Source organism: Cyrtonyx montezumae, unplaced genomic scaffold (genome assembly GCF_038088225.1).
Source record: "Cyrtonyx montezumae isolate F1298 unplaced genomic scaffold, pur_monq_1.0 scaffold_6, whole genome shotgun sequence".
NCBI lineage: Eukaryota > Metazoa > Chordata > Aves > Galliformes > Odontophoridae > Cyrtonyx > Cyrtonyx montezumae.
The window spans coordinates 2,173,735-2,188,890 of NW_027072067.1; the positions used below are offsets into that span (position 1 = coordinate 2,173,735).

The following is a 15,156-nucleotide window of genomic DNA, read 5'->3' on the forward strand; positions in this document are numbered from 1 at the left end:
TTAATGCTTTTCTGTGTTTTGGTATGTTCCTTATTTCTGGTTTTATGCAGGAAGGAACTGTTTTGGTGTGTTTTCAGAATAGCTGAAAAAAGAGGCTTGTTTGGCAGTTGTCAGATGGCATCAGATACTCACAACCTCTCCATACCTGATTTCCACCACTCATTTGACAGTTGTGTTATGTAACTGCTGTTGTTTTGTTTTTGGTTTTTTTTCCTTGTGATTTGTTTGAGGTTTTCTATTAATTGAGAGTAGTATGTGTTTGTTTTCACTTAGCAGTTAATGCAGTTCTGTTTGTAATAAAAATGCTTGGTGCTTGCAAAAAATGGGCAATTACTTCAATATCCACTTTACTCAGATTTGACATTTTGGTCCTACAGAACTTTAATGTTGTCTAGATTCTGTGCATACTTTTTGTGCAGAGAATAACCGTGAGGAGAAGACAGCCTGGACATGGAACTCCTTCCAAGGAAGTAGATCTTAAAATAAGAAATACATTGATTGAATTCTTGCCAGGTTTATTGACCCTAAATGTGTGTGCCCTTCCTTTGCCTTAAGAAGGAATTGAAGCTGAAGGCGGTGGATCTTCAGAGCAGTTGGAAACAGAGTTATTATTGCTGGTTTCTTTCTATGTAGAAATAAATTTGCAGCTGTAAAAGGGGGACATCTGACTAGCTGGAAAAATGGGTCAACAGTGTCGTGTTGTAAAAGGTTTGCATCCGTGCCAGGATATACTCACATCATTATCGGCAGCAGGGAGACCTTTGTGGGATGTTTTGTCTGCTTTCTGAAAGCTGTTCCTAAACAGGAGTACCAAAGGTGAGAGAAATCCTGGAGCAGAAAAACAAAAATGGAGGTTAGGAGAAATGACTCTTGAAGAAGCGTGGGTTTTTATGGTTGCCTGATCTCAGCACCGTCCTTCTGTCCGACTTGTGTTGCAGTGGGATCTGCTCCCACAGTGGCACCTCCTCGTGTCCCACAGTGCTCAAGTGCTGCTTCCCTCAGAGTCTCCTTAATGAGCTCGAGAGTTCTCTGGGGTGGACTGGAAATTAAAAGAAGGAATTCAAAGGTTGTTAGTGGGCAGTGCTGGAACGAGGGGAGAGTAGATGAATAGCTGGGTGGAAAGAATGGCAGTCAGTCTCATATGTTGAAAAGCACTGGCGTGTGGGGACAGCAACCCAGCTGTTCTCTGTGGCTGAAAGAGGAAAAAGGGAAAATTTGAAATATTTCCACTTGCTAGCGGAGAAAAACCTTGCAATAGATTATCACATGAGCCTCCAGAATGTATCTTTCAACATTTTGAAAGCAGGCCAAGCAGGACAACTTTTGGTAATGGGTCAGGTATGAATAGACTGTGACTGTGTGAGAACCAGACATCTCAGCTCCAGGATTTGTCAGTCCCTCACGCTGCCATTGCCAGAGGGGCAGCATGCAGAGGGTTCTGAGGTGTGCAGTACTGCATTCAGCTTCAGGTTGGAAAATGAAATGGTTGTTAGTGCTGAAATATTTTTTTCAAAGAAAACCTTTGTCAAAAGTTGAAAAGTACAAACTCACTAGAGATGTAAAATACAAGAATTTTTACTATTGACATCAGTGAAACTAAAAGATTATTTCTCAAATATTCAATATACTGAGTTTTAATTCTTAAACGATGGTATGGGATGCATGCTTTGTGTAGTGTTGTGATGCACAGGTAAACATTTGCTGTTTACATAGCAACTCTTGAAATGGTTGGTCATGGCTTTTAAGTGTAACGGCCTGAATACTTTCCCAGGCTCATTTTATCCAGAGCTGCTAAAGATGCTGCTGTGATTTTCTAACTTCACTTGTACGTTTATCTTATTCTTCTCATCCTTCCCTATCTGTCCACTATTGGCATCACTGAACAGTAGGCTAAAGTGGACCTTTGGTATGGACAATCGTTGTTTCTGTTTGTCTGGTTTTCACTTCATTTGGGATTCAGCATTTTCTGCTTATGTAAATATAATGTGGAACAGTAGTATGAATTTCCAGCTCATGGAAGAGCTCAGTGCTCTGCTAGTGGTTTGGTTTCCCTTCCAAACTTCAGTCAGAGTTTCAAATGAGAAAGCAGTGTCTGCTGTGACCACTGCAATGCAGTGAGTGTATTCCAGATGTGACCCCCCCCAGGGCAGATGTAGGGGATGATAACTTCTAGGGGGTTGCAATCAAACCCCCTTTGATTTGTGCTTCAGTTTTGGATGGACAACTTCACATTGGAACACCTTTCCCTCTGCAGATGTAATTGCTCACGGTCCCTGCTCGCTGCTAGGCTGATTGCTGCCTGCCTTCTTGCTGCTTTGCATGTTGCATCCCAGGCTGAGGGCTGGGTTACGTTCTGAGCAGCAGCAGTGACGGATCAGATGCGTTTGTGCTCTTAAAAGTGGGGCTGCTTAGCACGCGTGGGGCGTAGCGATTGTTGTTCAGTGAGCTAGCAGGTTGTGGCAGATTTGCAGTTACTGTTGTTCCAAGTTCAGTTTTAAAGAGGAGTGATATTTATTTTATCAAAGTAACTTTTGTAGCTCTAAAAGTCATTATTGTTTTTTAAGGCATTTTTCTTCACGAAGGAGATGTTTTACCAATTATAATCATAGCAGAAAAGAAACATATTCTACCCCACAAACAAACTTTCTAGGTGAAAGACAGTACGATGGCACTTACTCAGGGAGGAAAATGAAGGGAATTAATTGAAACTAAAGTCTCCCCAAGCAATATTTTTCAGAAATACTGACACTTGTTGCTGCAGACTGGAATGAGAAGGGCTATGATTTAATGTCTCTTAAAGTGACTTCGTATGTTAGTGACATAAAACATGATTCCCATTTAGAAATTGATGGCATGAAGTGTGCTTTCCCGTTGTATTTCCCTGTCTACCAGTGGGCATCACCATAACCATTCTGCCCACCAAAACCATTCTGCTTTTTTCTGAAATCCATGGCAGCAGGCAGAGCTGGATGCCAGCAGCAGCAGGTGCTGTGAGGCCAGCACCCATACCAGTGCATCTTAATACAATTAACATGTTTTTCTTGAAAACGGGTCTCACTTTTAAAATTCTGACTTCATTCTTTGTGATTATGTATTCAGTGGCTAGAGGTAAATGTGAAGGCATAATGTTGTTACCATAATGCAGCTGTTACCATAAAGCACTGAAGATGTAATGGTGTACTTGATACATCATAAAATTCTTATTAAAAGATTAGATTATGCTATGTCACTAAAGCATTTGTTAAAACATTATCTTACTAAATGATGTCTCAGAAGGTTGTTATTAGTAAGGAGTCATCAGATGTGTGTGCCCATTGGATTTCTTCAAGCTGTGTTAGCAATCTTAGAGCTTATTAGCATTTACAGCAAGTGAACTGAAATTCTTGCTGGAAGAAGTGGGATACATAGAGACTGAAGAAACAGTAAAGGAGAGAGTGAAGCAGACAGAGCATGGTCTGCACTGCTTAGCAAGATAAGCACATAAGCAAAGATGGACAGCAAGATGTGTGAGCAGTGTGTAATGCAGTAGGCACTGTTCCTAAAGAAGCAACAACTTGAAAATGTGTCAGCATTTATTCATGTTGCTCCAAATGAGCTCATGGTGTAATGCTGTGGTAGAAAGGCTAGTATATGATGCCTAATGAATTACAGAGCTGGGATTAGTTCAGAATTCAAGTGCAGAAGACACACACGTATGCTTATGTCATAGCTGGGACTGCTGTGAGACTGCTGCATGTTGGTAGAAATGTTTGTGAATCTGTGCTGAAAAATAACACTGTAGATAAGCTCTATATATTCCGTCACTTTAGAACAAGTTTCTTAACAGCACTTAGTTGTTCATGTGCTTTTAGAGAGATGTTTGATCACACAGTGTAACCAGTGACTGACATCAGTGCTCTGTAAGAAGATGCCTTTTCTAGAGGGACCTTTACTGAGGAAAGGGTAACAAAAATCTGTAGCTGAGCACCAAAACCAGATGTTTCCATGCTGGTGATAACCCGTACATTTTGGCAGTCAGGATGAATACCCTTGGAGCAAGCTACCAGAGAAAGCAGTGTGTGCTTCGTGCTTTTCAGGCCAGCTATGCTGGAAAATGTGTTTAGTCAAATAAAGGTTACTAGAATATACAATCTTACAGGGTAAGATCAAAAGGATCTGTGTGATGATGGAAAAGTAACCTGAAGTCTTTAGGATGTGCTGTGCTCATGCTTTATTTCTATGAATCTATGGAAAAGAAAATCTGGTTGATAATTCGTTGCACGTTAGTGAATAACTACTCATCTAGTGAATTTGTACATGCGAGTTCTCTGTTTTGCTAAAGATCAGTGTCCATGGCCTACAAGCAGGAGTAAGGACTATGTATTTCACAGCCTTCATTTCTGCTGCTGTTGCTGGTAAAAGTACTGTCATTTGTTTGATGAGCTTTTTCAGTCAATTGCATCACAGTGTGTTTGATTTAATGTATTCCTTCTAATAATAGTGTGTGGATGGAGTTTGGTCACTCGATATTCTTGTTACTTCTGAGTGGATTTTAATGAACTTCCCTCTACCAAAAGCAGTATATGCTTCAACAAGTGTGCCTTCCCCTCACGTGAAGTACCTGTGACATGTACAAATCCCGTGCTTCAAATACATTCACATTATTTTAATGCTATTCTATCGTGAATGTGATATTTTCTCATCAGAGTACTGACTTGTTAGGTCTTTTGCAGTATTCCATGTAATAGTATCTGTATTAATGACTGCTGTTTCATATGCTTTAGAATTACAAAAATAACGAGTGCATCCTTTATTAAAAATGTATGTAGCTGTATTTTTCTGCTAAAGTGTATAAATGAAACTCATGTTTTTTCTTTAATATTGTTTGCTTTGTAGTGAGAGGTTTATGGTGAGGTTGAACAAGAATGGAGGCCCCAGGAATCCAGAGAAGATAGATCGAATGTGTGCACTGTTCACAGTACGTGTCTTTCTTTCTTCCCTTCTTCCCTTACACTAGTGAGATTATGGAAATGCTGAGAAGGGAGAGCACTGTTCTTTCTTTCCCATGTGTTAAGCAGAAGTGGATGCTGTTTTTAAGTTTGGTTATCATTATAACTAAATGTTAACAGGAAAAAAAGAGAAATGCTTCTGAATTATTTTTACAGCTAAGCAAATACTCTGAAATGTTTTGTAATGCTTTGTAACTTTGTTCTTGCTTATAGTATGAAATGTTGTGTATTTTCATTGCATGCATTATGCACTCAAGTAACGGGGCAAACTGAAAAACTGATTGGCCTGAACATAAAGCAAGGTGCTTTTTCCAGAGTTAGGGAAGCAAATACAACACATGCACGTGTGCATAAACACACAAATACAGTTCTCCAAACAGGTTTCTGCCTTGGCCTATTGGAGAGTCTGTTAGCAGCCCCGGGGGCATGGTGCAGCAGGAGCTTCCCATGTTGGTAGCACAGTCTGTGTGATGGAATGAAAAGTCCAGGACATGCTGCAGGAGCAGCAGCCAAAGTGAGGCACTGCAAGTTGGTTTTACTGAAGGAACCAGCTGTGTCTTCTCTGGTTTCTTCAGTAGGCATTATGGACCTAGCTGCTCTGAGCTGATGCAAAGCAGAGTGAACTGTACCAAGACCTTTCTAACCATCTGTGCCAGCAAAACAGGATCCCCCGGGTGATACTTCAGTTGGGAGTGAAATATCCAGCTGAGGTTCACTTCCTTTCTATTTTTCAGACAGACCTGTCACCTGACTGCTGCCTTTGCTTTGTGGTACTAGTTCTTGACAGCAGTACCAAGACAGTAGCGTCAAAACATGCAGACTTCAGTATCTGCATTTCACTCGTCTTAAGCTGTGTTACAAATTGCCTCTGTATCAAATGTCAGACTACTTCTATCAGTCATTTCTAAGAAAGAATATGGAAATCTAGAGTTCTGAAGCTTAAGGCTTGTCGTAGATGAGCAGTAAGGAATTTCACATCCTGAGTGTAATAAACACTTTCCATCATGATTCACCTTCGTGCACATAGTAGAAGTAATTTGGGAAAAGCATTTTTGCTTTCAGTGAAAAAGAAGATGGAAGACAGCTTTGGTATAAACTGTAGTCCTGGCAATGAAAGCCTATAGAGTCAGGCAGTGTGGGACACTGAAACAGGCATGGTTCCCAGCACCGTTCCTTTTATCCTTAAAATTTCTTCTCTTAAAGAACAGTCCATGTCTAGGCAGGAATAAGGGTGCTCAATTCTGCCTCCATCTGGGTGGAAATGATGTGAACCTTTTCCAAAATAGCGCTCAAGATGATGCTAACATCAGTACAGGTTTTGGCACAATAAACAAAGTGCTACTGGCTTATTCAGTGTCAACAGAGGTAGCAGTGTCTTAGTTTTGCAGTTTCTGCTGACACCAGTGTCCTTAACGAATGTATTTTTGTTCTAAGAGAAAAATGTCTGGGAAGCAAGCTTTAGCACTGCTGCCTGGATGACTCAGAAAGCTTGACTTCAGGATTAATAATTGCTCAGTGTTATTCCCAAAGGACAGCATAGACTGGTTTGTATCAGGTTTGGCACTTAATGGCGTTCCAGCATTTTAAAGCGTTTCAACCGTCAAACTTCACCATCTGCATTGCTGCCACGCTACTTGGTCATGCTACAGCCTCCTTGCTTCACACTGTGAAAGTGTTGCTCTGCTGACCTGCAGACAGTCTTTGCATGATTTCAAAAGCACAAAGAGAGTGATGATAGGCCCAGGGGCATAACTGTTCCAGAGGAGACAGGTATCACAAATGAAGCCAACCTATGAAGGAGGCCAGCTGCAAGTATTGCCACTCCATACTCAGTTACAGGTACTCAGAGATCACTCCCAAGCCACCTTTCTACTTAAAATTTACGAAAAAACTAAAATTGTCTCAGTGTCAATTCCCAGAGGTGCTTCGTCAAGTTGCCTGTCACTTTTGTCTTGTAAATCTTTTGGCTACATCACAGAAACTAGGATAATTGGGAAAATCTGTGCAAAAAAATGCCCAATGCTGATGTGATATTTTTCACGAGTCTATTCAGAGCAGCGTGCAAGGTGTGTAACAGAGCAACAGAGAATCATTTTCAGATGAACTTTCTGTCTGCTTTTTAACCTTGATGCATTGAAATTGTCTTTCAATTGCCTTTCTCCTTTAAACAGGTGGTTATGGTTCTGTAGAAATCCAGGTGCAGCTTTCTGGTCTGCTCTGTACAGATTCTGGCTGCGTAGCTGCAGTTAATCACAGTGTGGAAGTTCTGTATACATCACTTCCCCTGCATATGAGACAGAATAAAATACAGACAGTGCATCAGTGATACAGGGTAGCTTTCATAGCTTTGTGTATCCTGGGAGCTAGCACTGACACTAAACAGATGCAGTCAAGAATCGTCTCAGAAGATTTCTGTCCTACAACAGAATTTTATTTCAGAGGAAATCCCAATTCTGACTATTATCAAAACAGATACTAGCTGGCCAGCACAGTAGCGTTTGGGGTTCGCTGTGAGGCATCTTTCCCTTATAAGCTGTCGTTCACATGTTCTCAGTGAGGACATTGAGTCATGTTGTGAAGTGCAGGATCAGGCAGGGTGTGCTCAGTGCTCACAACTGCTGGCTCTGTGTTGGCTGGGACCTGCTAAGCACATCCATGACTCACTGGACTGTTGAGTCAGAGACTTTGAAGAAGCATCCCCAAGTGCCTTCCCTCTCAAAAGCCAAGTTTTCTTTGATCATACCTAAAAGGCCAATCTTCTCTTGTTCAGGAAATTTCAAAATGCCTGAACATTAATCAGAGGGAGTTCAGAATGTTCACTTGTCCATCGTGTTCTTGTGTCACACATCTCTCCCAGGCCTGGCTGCAGCCTTTCCCAAGACCCCTTGGGCTGTCTCAGCACACAGTCCTCCTCCAAGAAATGTCTCTCACGAGAACTCAGGAGCCCCAGGGTCCCCACTCTCTGCTGCTCCTAGCATTTCCCAACCTCTTCTGTGCTGCACTTCAGTGCTTGATGCATTCTCACTACCGTGGTTGATGGATTGTTCTGATTACTGGTTTTGAAGGAATACAGTTTGGGAAAAGACAAGACAGATTGTATGTCACTGCATATTGGCTCGTCAGAGGGAAAATCTTCTAGTATACAACGTCAGTGCTGTTTCTGTAAACCTTACTGAAATTCTCTTGAGTGCCTTGCCCTCACCATTTGACATCCATGGTAATCTTGCAGTGAATGTGCATTGCTTAAAAGGAAGAGAGCTTGAGGTCTTCTGGGTGCTTCCAAGCTAAGGTAGCCCTATTATTTCAGTGCGGGTTTGTTCCCAATGTTATATTAGTCTTGTATTTAAATCAATTCATTGATTTCCTAATCGTGCTCCCTGGATCCCAGTATCTTTCCAAAACTCTCATCCTTACCAGAGGGAAGAAGCCCTGCTAACTCAAGATATTTCTGTCTTTTCCTTCTATCTCTGTTGTGTTGAGGTGTTCAGCCATCTCCTTGGGTAAGATTTCGTCTTAGGTTTTTGATCAGTTGTCATTTCACACCAAAGATGAGAAACTGCCTCCTCTGAAGGTTAAAGCTTGCTCAACTAAATTCCAGGCTGGTCACACTTCAGAAGCTTTTCTAGATCAGAATTAAAATGTAGCTACGCAGCATGAGTTTTCTTTTCAGGTTAAATACCTTGCTGTCTCTGGCAACTCAATTTCATGAAGCTATCTCAGTTGCAGTTGGGCATCCTTGATACTGCTGTGTTGGGTCTTTTGTTGGTGTTTTGACATTTATTGTTTGGTTGGTTGGTTGTTGAATGCACGGTTGGGTCTTTATGGTAACTAACATTGCAAGGAACTAACCATTATTAGAAAGTGGCTCTTCTCCTTAGCAGATATAGAAAACTTTTCCTACTAGCAATTTTCTAAAGAGCCTTGCAGCTAGAATTCTCATGAGATTGTTTTGCATTATCAACCAGAGTGAATTTAAATGGTCAGGATGTGGGAAATAAACTCCTTGTGTATGCCGTGCTCAGAGCACGGGAATTAGATTTAATTATATTGCCCATAACCAAAAATAAATGTAGCTACTCCTCTTCTGGAGTCCTGAGCTGTGTGTGTGGATTCGTTCCAAAGAAATCATGTGAAGACTTCTCAGAGGGGTGTGAGGATTTGGGATTGCGGGGTCTGTGTCGCAGTAAGCATTTCTCCCTTGTAAAAACCTCTGCGGTACAGAAATGGAGCACAGGGCCATCTGTGCCCACAGCTTTTGTCTCTGACTGTGATACAGTGTAGTTTTTTGTGAAACTGAAAAACACCCAATGTGTGAACCCATCAATATGTGCACACCCTACTGTTTTCTGTTATTTTGACAGCTGCCCTTTGAAAAAATAGTTATCTAGGTTGCTGTTAATTAGAACTGGCAATCTTATATTGTAACAAAAATCTTTGTGTTGAATCACAGATATTTTCACAGAAAAAAACTACTACTATCTAGTATTAACCATCACCTCCCTTTTTTATTTGATTTTTTTTTGAAGTATATTGCCAGGCAGTGCTGAGATTAAAGTTATGTCAAATCCCTTTCTATCACAGAGCTTCAGTTTCTCCAAGACACACGAGCCTGCCATATGCTACGTTGGTATGGTAGGTGGCGAAGAAAGTCTCAAAAGTATGTTTTCTTCTTCCAGCAGCAAAATAGACTTGAAGAGAAAACATTAAGGAGGATTTAATAGCTTGATTCTTCTGCTGCAGAGAGACATGAGCTGGTAGCTGGGGGCACACCAAACAGTGTATTTGCAGCTCAGTGTATGTGCTGCCCTGAGAGTGGTCCTTTGAAATGGAGTCAGAAGACACAACCATGAGTTTATTATGTGCCTGCTGTAATTCAGCTATGTAGTGCTATTTGAAGGCAGCTGAAACTTCTCTTTAAAATAAGTTCTCCCCATGTTGGGATTTTATTGTGCTCTATATAGGAATGTCACTAAAATGTCACATTCAGTGTTTGCATTGCCATCATAATCTCAGTGGTTGAGATTCAGTTTCTTATGTCACAGAGGAAAGAATCTTAGTGTGTGAATTAAAGTTGATATTTTAGGGTCCTGCAAAGCATGATTTTTAATTCACCGAATTGGATCAGACTAAGAGTGGTGTCCACTGTTTTAAAAATTACATGGTTTCCTTTTATAATGACTTAATACTGCTTAGGGTTATTTTTTATTTTGCTTTTAGAAAAAACCTTTTATTTGAATGCTACTGAGTTTTTTCCCACTGATTCCTGTATTGTACTTTCCGAAAAGTATACTGTCAGAAGGGCGAGTTGTGTTTGAGCACTGCCAAATCACAGTGCTGTTCTGCCCACCCCACTGAACAGCTTAGCAGGGGCTGCAATGGCTGGGGTGGGCATCATCTCATCAGTCAGTAGGAAAGGAGGGAAAGGGAAGGGAAGAGAAACATGAGAATGTAGACAGTTCCCTGATGAAGTTGTTCTTAAAGTCATATCAAAAGCCCTAGAAGTGTCCTAAGAGCATTACGTTGAAAACGCCACACAAAAGCTGTGTTATGCCTTAAAACAATGTGAGGTTGTCAGTGGTTTATGGGCCGGTTCGGCCTGGCTCTGTGGCTAATGGGGTGGGAGACAAACGGACCCATGCTCTGGGAAAGGGGAAGGGAAAAAAGGAAGTGACAGGGAGGTGGGCCCCAAAACAAAACATTGTCAGTGATCTGAGGAGGAGAACTAGTTTACTAAATAAGGCATCGGAATGCAAAATAATATAATTAATGTATTTGGAAATGAAGCTAATAAATCAAATAAAGTGATAGAGAGATAGTCTGAAACCAAAGGCCTCATTCTGAAGCTGAAGGCCAGATGGTGAGGGAACCTCCACTGCTGACATGAACAGCAAAGAGAGGTCTCGGGACTTGCATGCAGTTTGAACTTTGCCTCTGGGTGGAGAACAGGAACGCAGTGTCCTCCGGGGCACGGAATTCTCTTCTGAGAACCAGGTGCCCAGAATTTCAGCAGTGCATGGAGCTGCAGCAGTAACTCCCAGTGCCTCACATAATGTTATGATGTGGAATACTGATAACAAAAATCATAAAACTGTGACAGAGGTGATGGGCATTGCTTCAGGACAAGGAGAGGAATGAAGTGAACAGTGGTAACCAAGCTTTGAAGCTTCTCCTTGGATGTTTCTTTCACGTACTCCACTCCCTCTGCCACCATCTTAGAGTGCATTTGTCAGTCTGAGGTTCCTGCTGACAGTTCCTCTTTCCTCAGAAGTGTCTGGAGCAATGCCAGTTACGTTTGGGGAGGGTCTGGATGCTGTATGGCAGAAGCCAGTGCAGATCAATGAGGTGACAGCATGTAGTAGAGCCGAGAGGTGACAGCTGCTGCTGTAGAACATGAGGAGCCTCTTTGCGAGAGAGTGTAAAACATCAGTGAAGATTCTCACAGCACACAGGATCTATTTGAAATCTTCTTTTCTTGGGATTTAGTCTTACAAGCAAAATACGTTGAACAGTGCTAATGCTTTTAGGATGAGATGTTTGTTGGATCCTTAGTACAAAGAAAAGAAAAAAGTATGGGGGAGAGTGTCGTGGTTGATCAATGTCTACGAAACTGTCAGAAACAAATAAAGGCATCAAGGGCAGTTTCTAATGTGAGTGCAAATTGCTGCAGTAATGAATTATCGAAAAGTACTCTATTCCTCTTCTTCATTTATTTTCTCTACCTGTAAGGATTTGTCAGGATCAGTAGTGCTCTTTTTTCTTGTTTCTCGTCAGCTTCAGCTCTCCTTTTGCTTTTCCTTAGATTCTCCTTTACCCATTTACTAGATTTTCTTGAAGTTCATCATGCTGAACGGAATTTTCAGTTTTCATATCTCTATAGTTACTTGCCCTAAAATAACATTTTAAGGTGTCTTGTATTTCTCTAAACAACTGTATCATAAAACTGAGTTCATTTCTTAGTTATTCCAATACCGTTTTTATTTCAGAGTGGCCCTCCCCACATCCCCTAGTAACCCTAGGGCACAGTTTGTCAATTTGTAGGGGCAGGAGGCCTTTCCAGCCAGCAGACTGTGTGCAGCCCACCCTGCTTTTGAATTTTGAAGATTGTTAGCTACGAATGAGCTCACCTTGGCACCCATCAGCCTGTAGAGACAGAGCTTGTATGTCCTGAGTACAATTGAGATGATTTTGTTGTAGCATCAAAATATTCTATCAAAACTAGATACTGTGATTTTGATATAGCGTTTCTAGCCAGTGGAGTCAGTATATTTCATTTATTTTCCTTGTAGAGAACATGCCAACCAAATATACTCTTTCTATGCTTTCTTATTGTTTAATTGGTATATTGGAAATAATAATACTTCCGGATATTTAAATATAAAGATGCTAAATGAATGCAGAGTCATGCTGTGCAGTATTGTTTGTGGGAGTTTTGCAGGCTTTGGAACTGCAGTGTGTTCTGTTTTTTATCAACTCTGTTTTTTCCAATCTTCTAGGATCTCAGCAGCAAGGACATGAAGAGAGATTTGTACATAGTTGCCCATGTAATTCGAATAGGTACAGTATGATGTATTCATTGAAATATATATAAACTAACAGTGTTATTACAAGTATTTAAAATATTTGTTTTACTGAGCTGATGTTATAATGATTTAATGAGTTAGAAAACTTAGTTACAGACCGTGTCTGTCTGCCCAGGTTACTGCTGAGACCATCTGTTGCACGTGTGAAAAAGTTCCTGATGGCTCTGTAACGATGGTGTTATTTTCTCAGTGTGAGACAAAATGTTTGGTCCAACATCACACTTAGGAGGAGGGGGAAGGAACTGAAAATACTTGTTACGAAGTACTTATCATATTAAGGTAGTTTATGGTGCAGGGCTTGTCATGCCAGGCCACTCAGGGGTGTTAGATAAATAGATAAGAAGACCTGTTTTCTGCAGTAGGAATCTGCAGTACTTCCAAGTACCCACACTTGTTTAAGTGATACGTTCAAGGAGGTGCCTGTAAATAATAAGGGAATCTCTCACACCTATTGATGGTTCTGCCATCTGACACCAAAAAGGAATATTTGCAGTAGCATCTGCCTGCTTGCAGCCCAACATCCAGTAACATAATGCTTGCTTCTTTCTGATTTCCTGTCTGTTCAGGTAGAACTACCAAACAAAGAGATGTGGATGCTTGGTGGTATGAGCTGACCCTACCCAAGGAAAGAAGCCCTTCCTTGCTGAGTCTTTTTGAGTAGTCACCATTTTTAGAGTGGTTTCTCTGGCTATTCTAGGCGAGGCAAGGCTTCTTTTGTCTTTGAAAATATAAGTAGCAAGTACAAGAAGGTTTAAGATCAAATTCCATTTAGAATGTTTCTAATATGGTATAGCTTGAAGTAGTTCACAGACAGTGACGTGAATGTATTAGCCCAGCAGGGTGCTTCAGTGAAGTGCGATTTCTGGTATAAAAATTACATTGCCAGAAACACTTCTAGATGAGAAAAAGTTTTTTTCCTTGATAGGAAAAAAGCTCCAGTTAATAGGGTATTATTAGTAAGTAACAGGTAGTTAAATGGTTCTAAATTATGAATGCACACACTTTCACTGGGAAATAAGCAAGTAAATATTTACCTATATCGTGTAACTTATTACAGACATTTAGACCTAAAATGTTAACAGTGCATAGGTAGGAATGTGGGAGTCTCTTCAGTTGCTTTTAGATGAAAAATGATGTGGTAGTGTTTGCAGTGAAATTATATTCAACCTTCTTTCCATCCAACCAATTCATCACAAGTTCCCATTAACAGCCACTGGTCTCTTTTCTGAAGTAGAGAATGTTTAAGTGGCATAAGGAAATGATAGGTTTGTCAGACTTTCCTGTGAATGACAGTAGAAGCCATCAAATTCACAAGTGTATTAGAAGGATCCATTTTTCACTGTCTGACTTCAGAGTGTTATGAAATGCTAGAAAGCTGTAATTACTTCACCTGAGTTATATATCGAATGGAGCTTGTAGAAATATTTAAAGCTGTGCTATAGTCTAAGTTCGGATTCCTAATATCGATGCAAGATGTGCTGGACAGATTATGTGTAGTGTTGACTTAGATGATCATGATGATTTTTTCTGGCCTATACGTATTTGACTCTTAGAAAACTGGAAGTTAGTCACTGCACAGCTTATCTCAGAGTGCTCCAAGACAAACAAGATAAATTACACTATATGAAATACATTCCCTTAAAACAATTGTGTGATGTGAAAATACATGTAAATAGTGGATTAAAACAGAAGGACCACAGTGGATCACTGTGTGGATGCGGAGATAAATGCAAGATACATTCTTGTCTCATTTGAGAAATGATTTGTAGTCAGCTGAGCTGGATATGTCATGAGGGTGCGCATCAACAATGACCATACATTGCACCATTCACTTCGTCCTTGAGTGTTTTGTTAGCTAATAAGTTCATGTTCCTTAATTGAAGTAGCCCAGTGAGTCAGCTAGGTTCAAGTGGACCTCTGAATTAAAAACAGTATGAGGAGAAAAGAAAGCTACAGATATAGGGAGGATTGCAGTTTTGCTGATGTTTACTGTAGGTATACGTTCTTAGAGGGATAACAGAACACAGTTGATGGAATTGCTGCATTTCAGAGTCTAACATCCTGAATTTCTGATGATTTTAGGTCGCATGTTGCTAAATGACTCAAAAAAAGGGCCCCCACATTTACACTATCGCCGCCCCTATGGCTGCGCAGTGTTGAGCATCATGGATGTCCTTCAGTCAATCACTGAAATAAAAGAAGAAAAGGATTTTGTTCTCAAAGTTTACACGTGAGTAACTCTTAAAAGTAAAAGAAGTAAGGAAAAGAAGACTCTGTATGTTGATGCTGAAGAGATATTAAAGTGCCATAAGCTGCTTTTTATGTTGACAAGTTGAACTAGTGCTGATGGCAGTTATTGTTTCAGAAGCTCATAGAAAGCAATGAATATTATTACAGATGTTTTGGGTATGTTAAATGCTTTAGAAATTATTGAATATTGCCCAAGTCTACATGACATACAAGGCTATGTTTTTATTATTGTGCCTTATTTAAAATCTGTTAAGCTCAAAAACACAGAAATATTTTCTGTTGCCCTTGATGAAGGAAGTAGTTACAGAAGCAGCATCTCCAAATTTTTTCAGTCACAA

The 15,156-nt window shown here is 40.5% G+C and overlaps 1 protein-coding gene across 2 annotated transcripts in view; it reads left to right on the plus strand.

The window, feature by feature from the left end:
* DOCK3 (dedicator of cytokinesis 3) overlaps window positions 1-15,156 on the plus strand; it is a 196,392-nt gene that overhangs the window by 92,163 nt on the left and 89,073 nt on the right. For both annotated transcript variants that reach the window (XM_065749928.1, XM_065749929.1), the window contains 3 exons: window positions 4,876-4,957; window positions 12,482-12,542; window positions 14,651-14,798. In XM_065749928.1, the coding sequence (XP_065606000.1) occupies window positions 4,876-4,957; window positions 12,482-12,542; window positions 14,651-14,798 (291 nt within the window). The remainder of the gene's footprint in view (window positions 1-4,875; window positions 4,958-12,481; window positions 12,543-14,650; window positions 14,799-15,156) is intronic.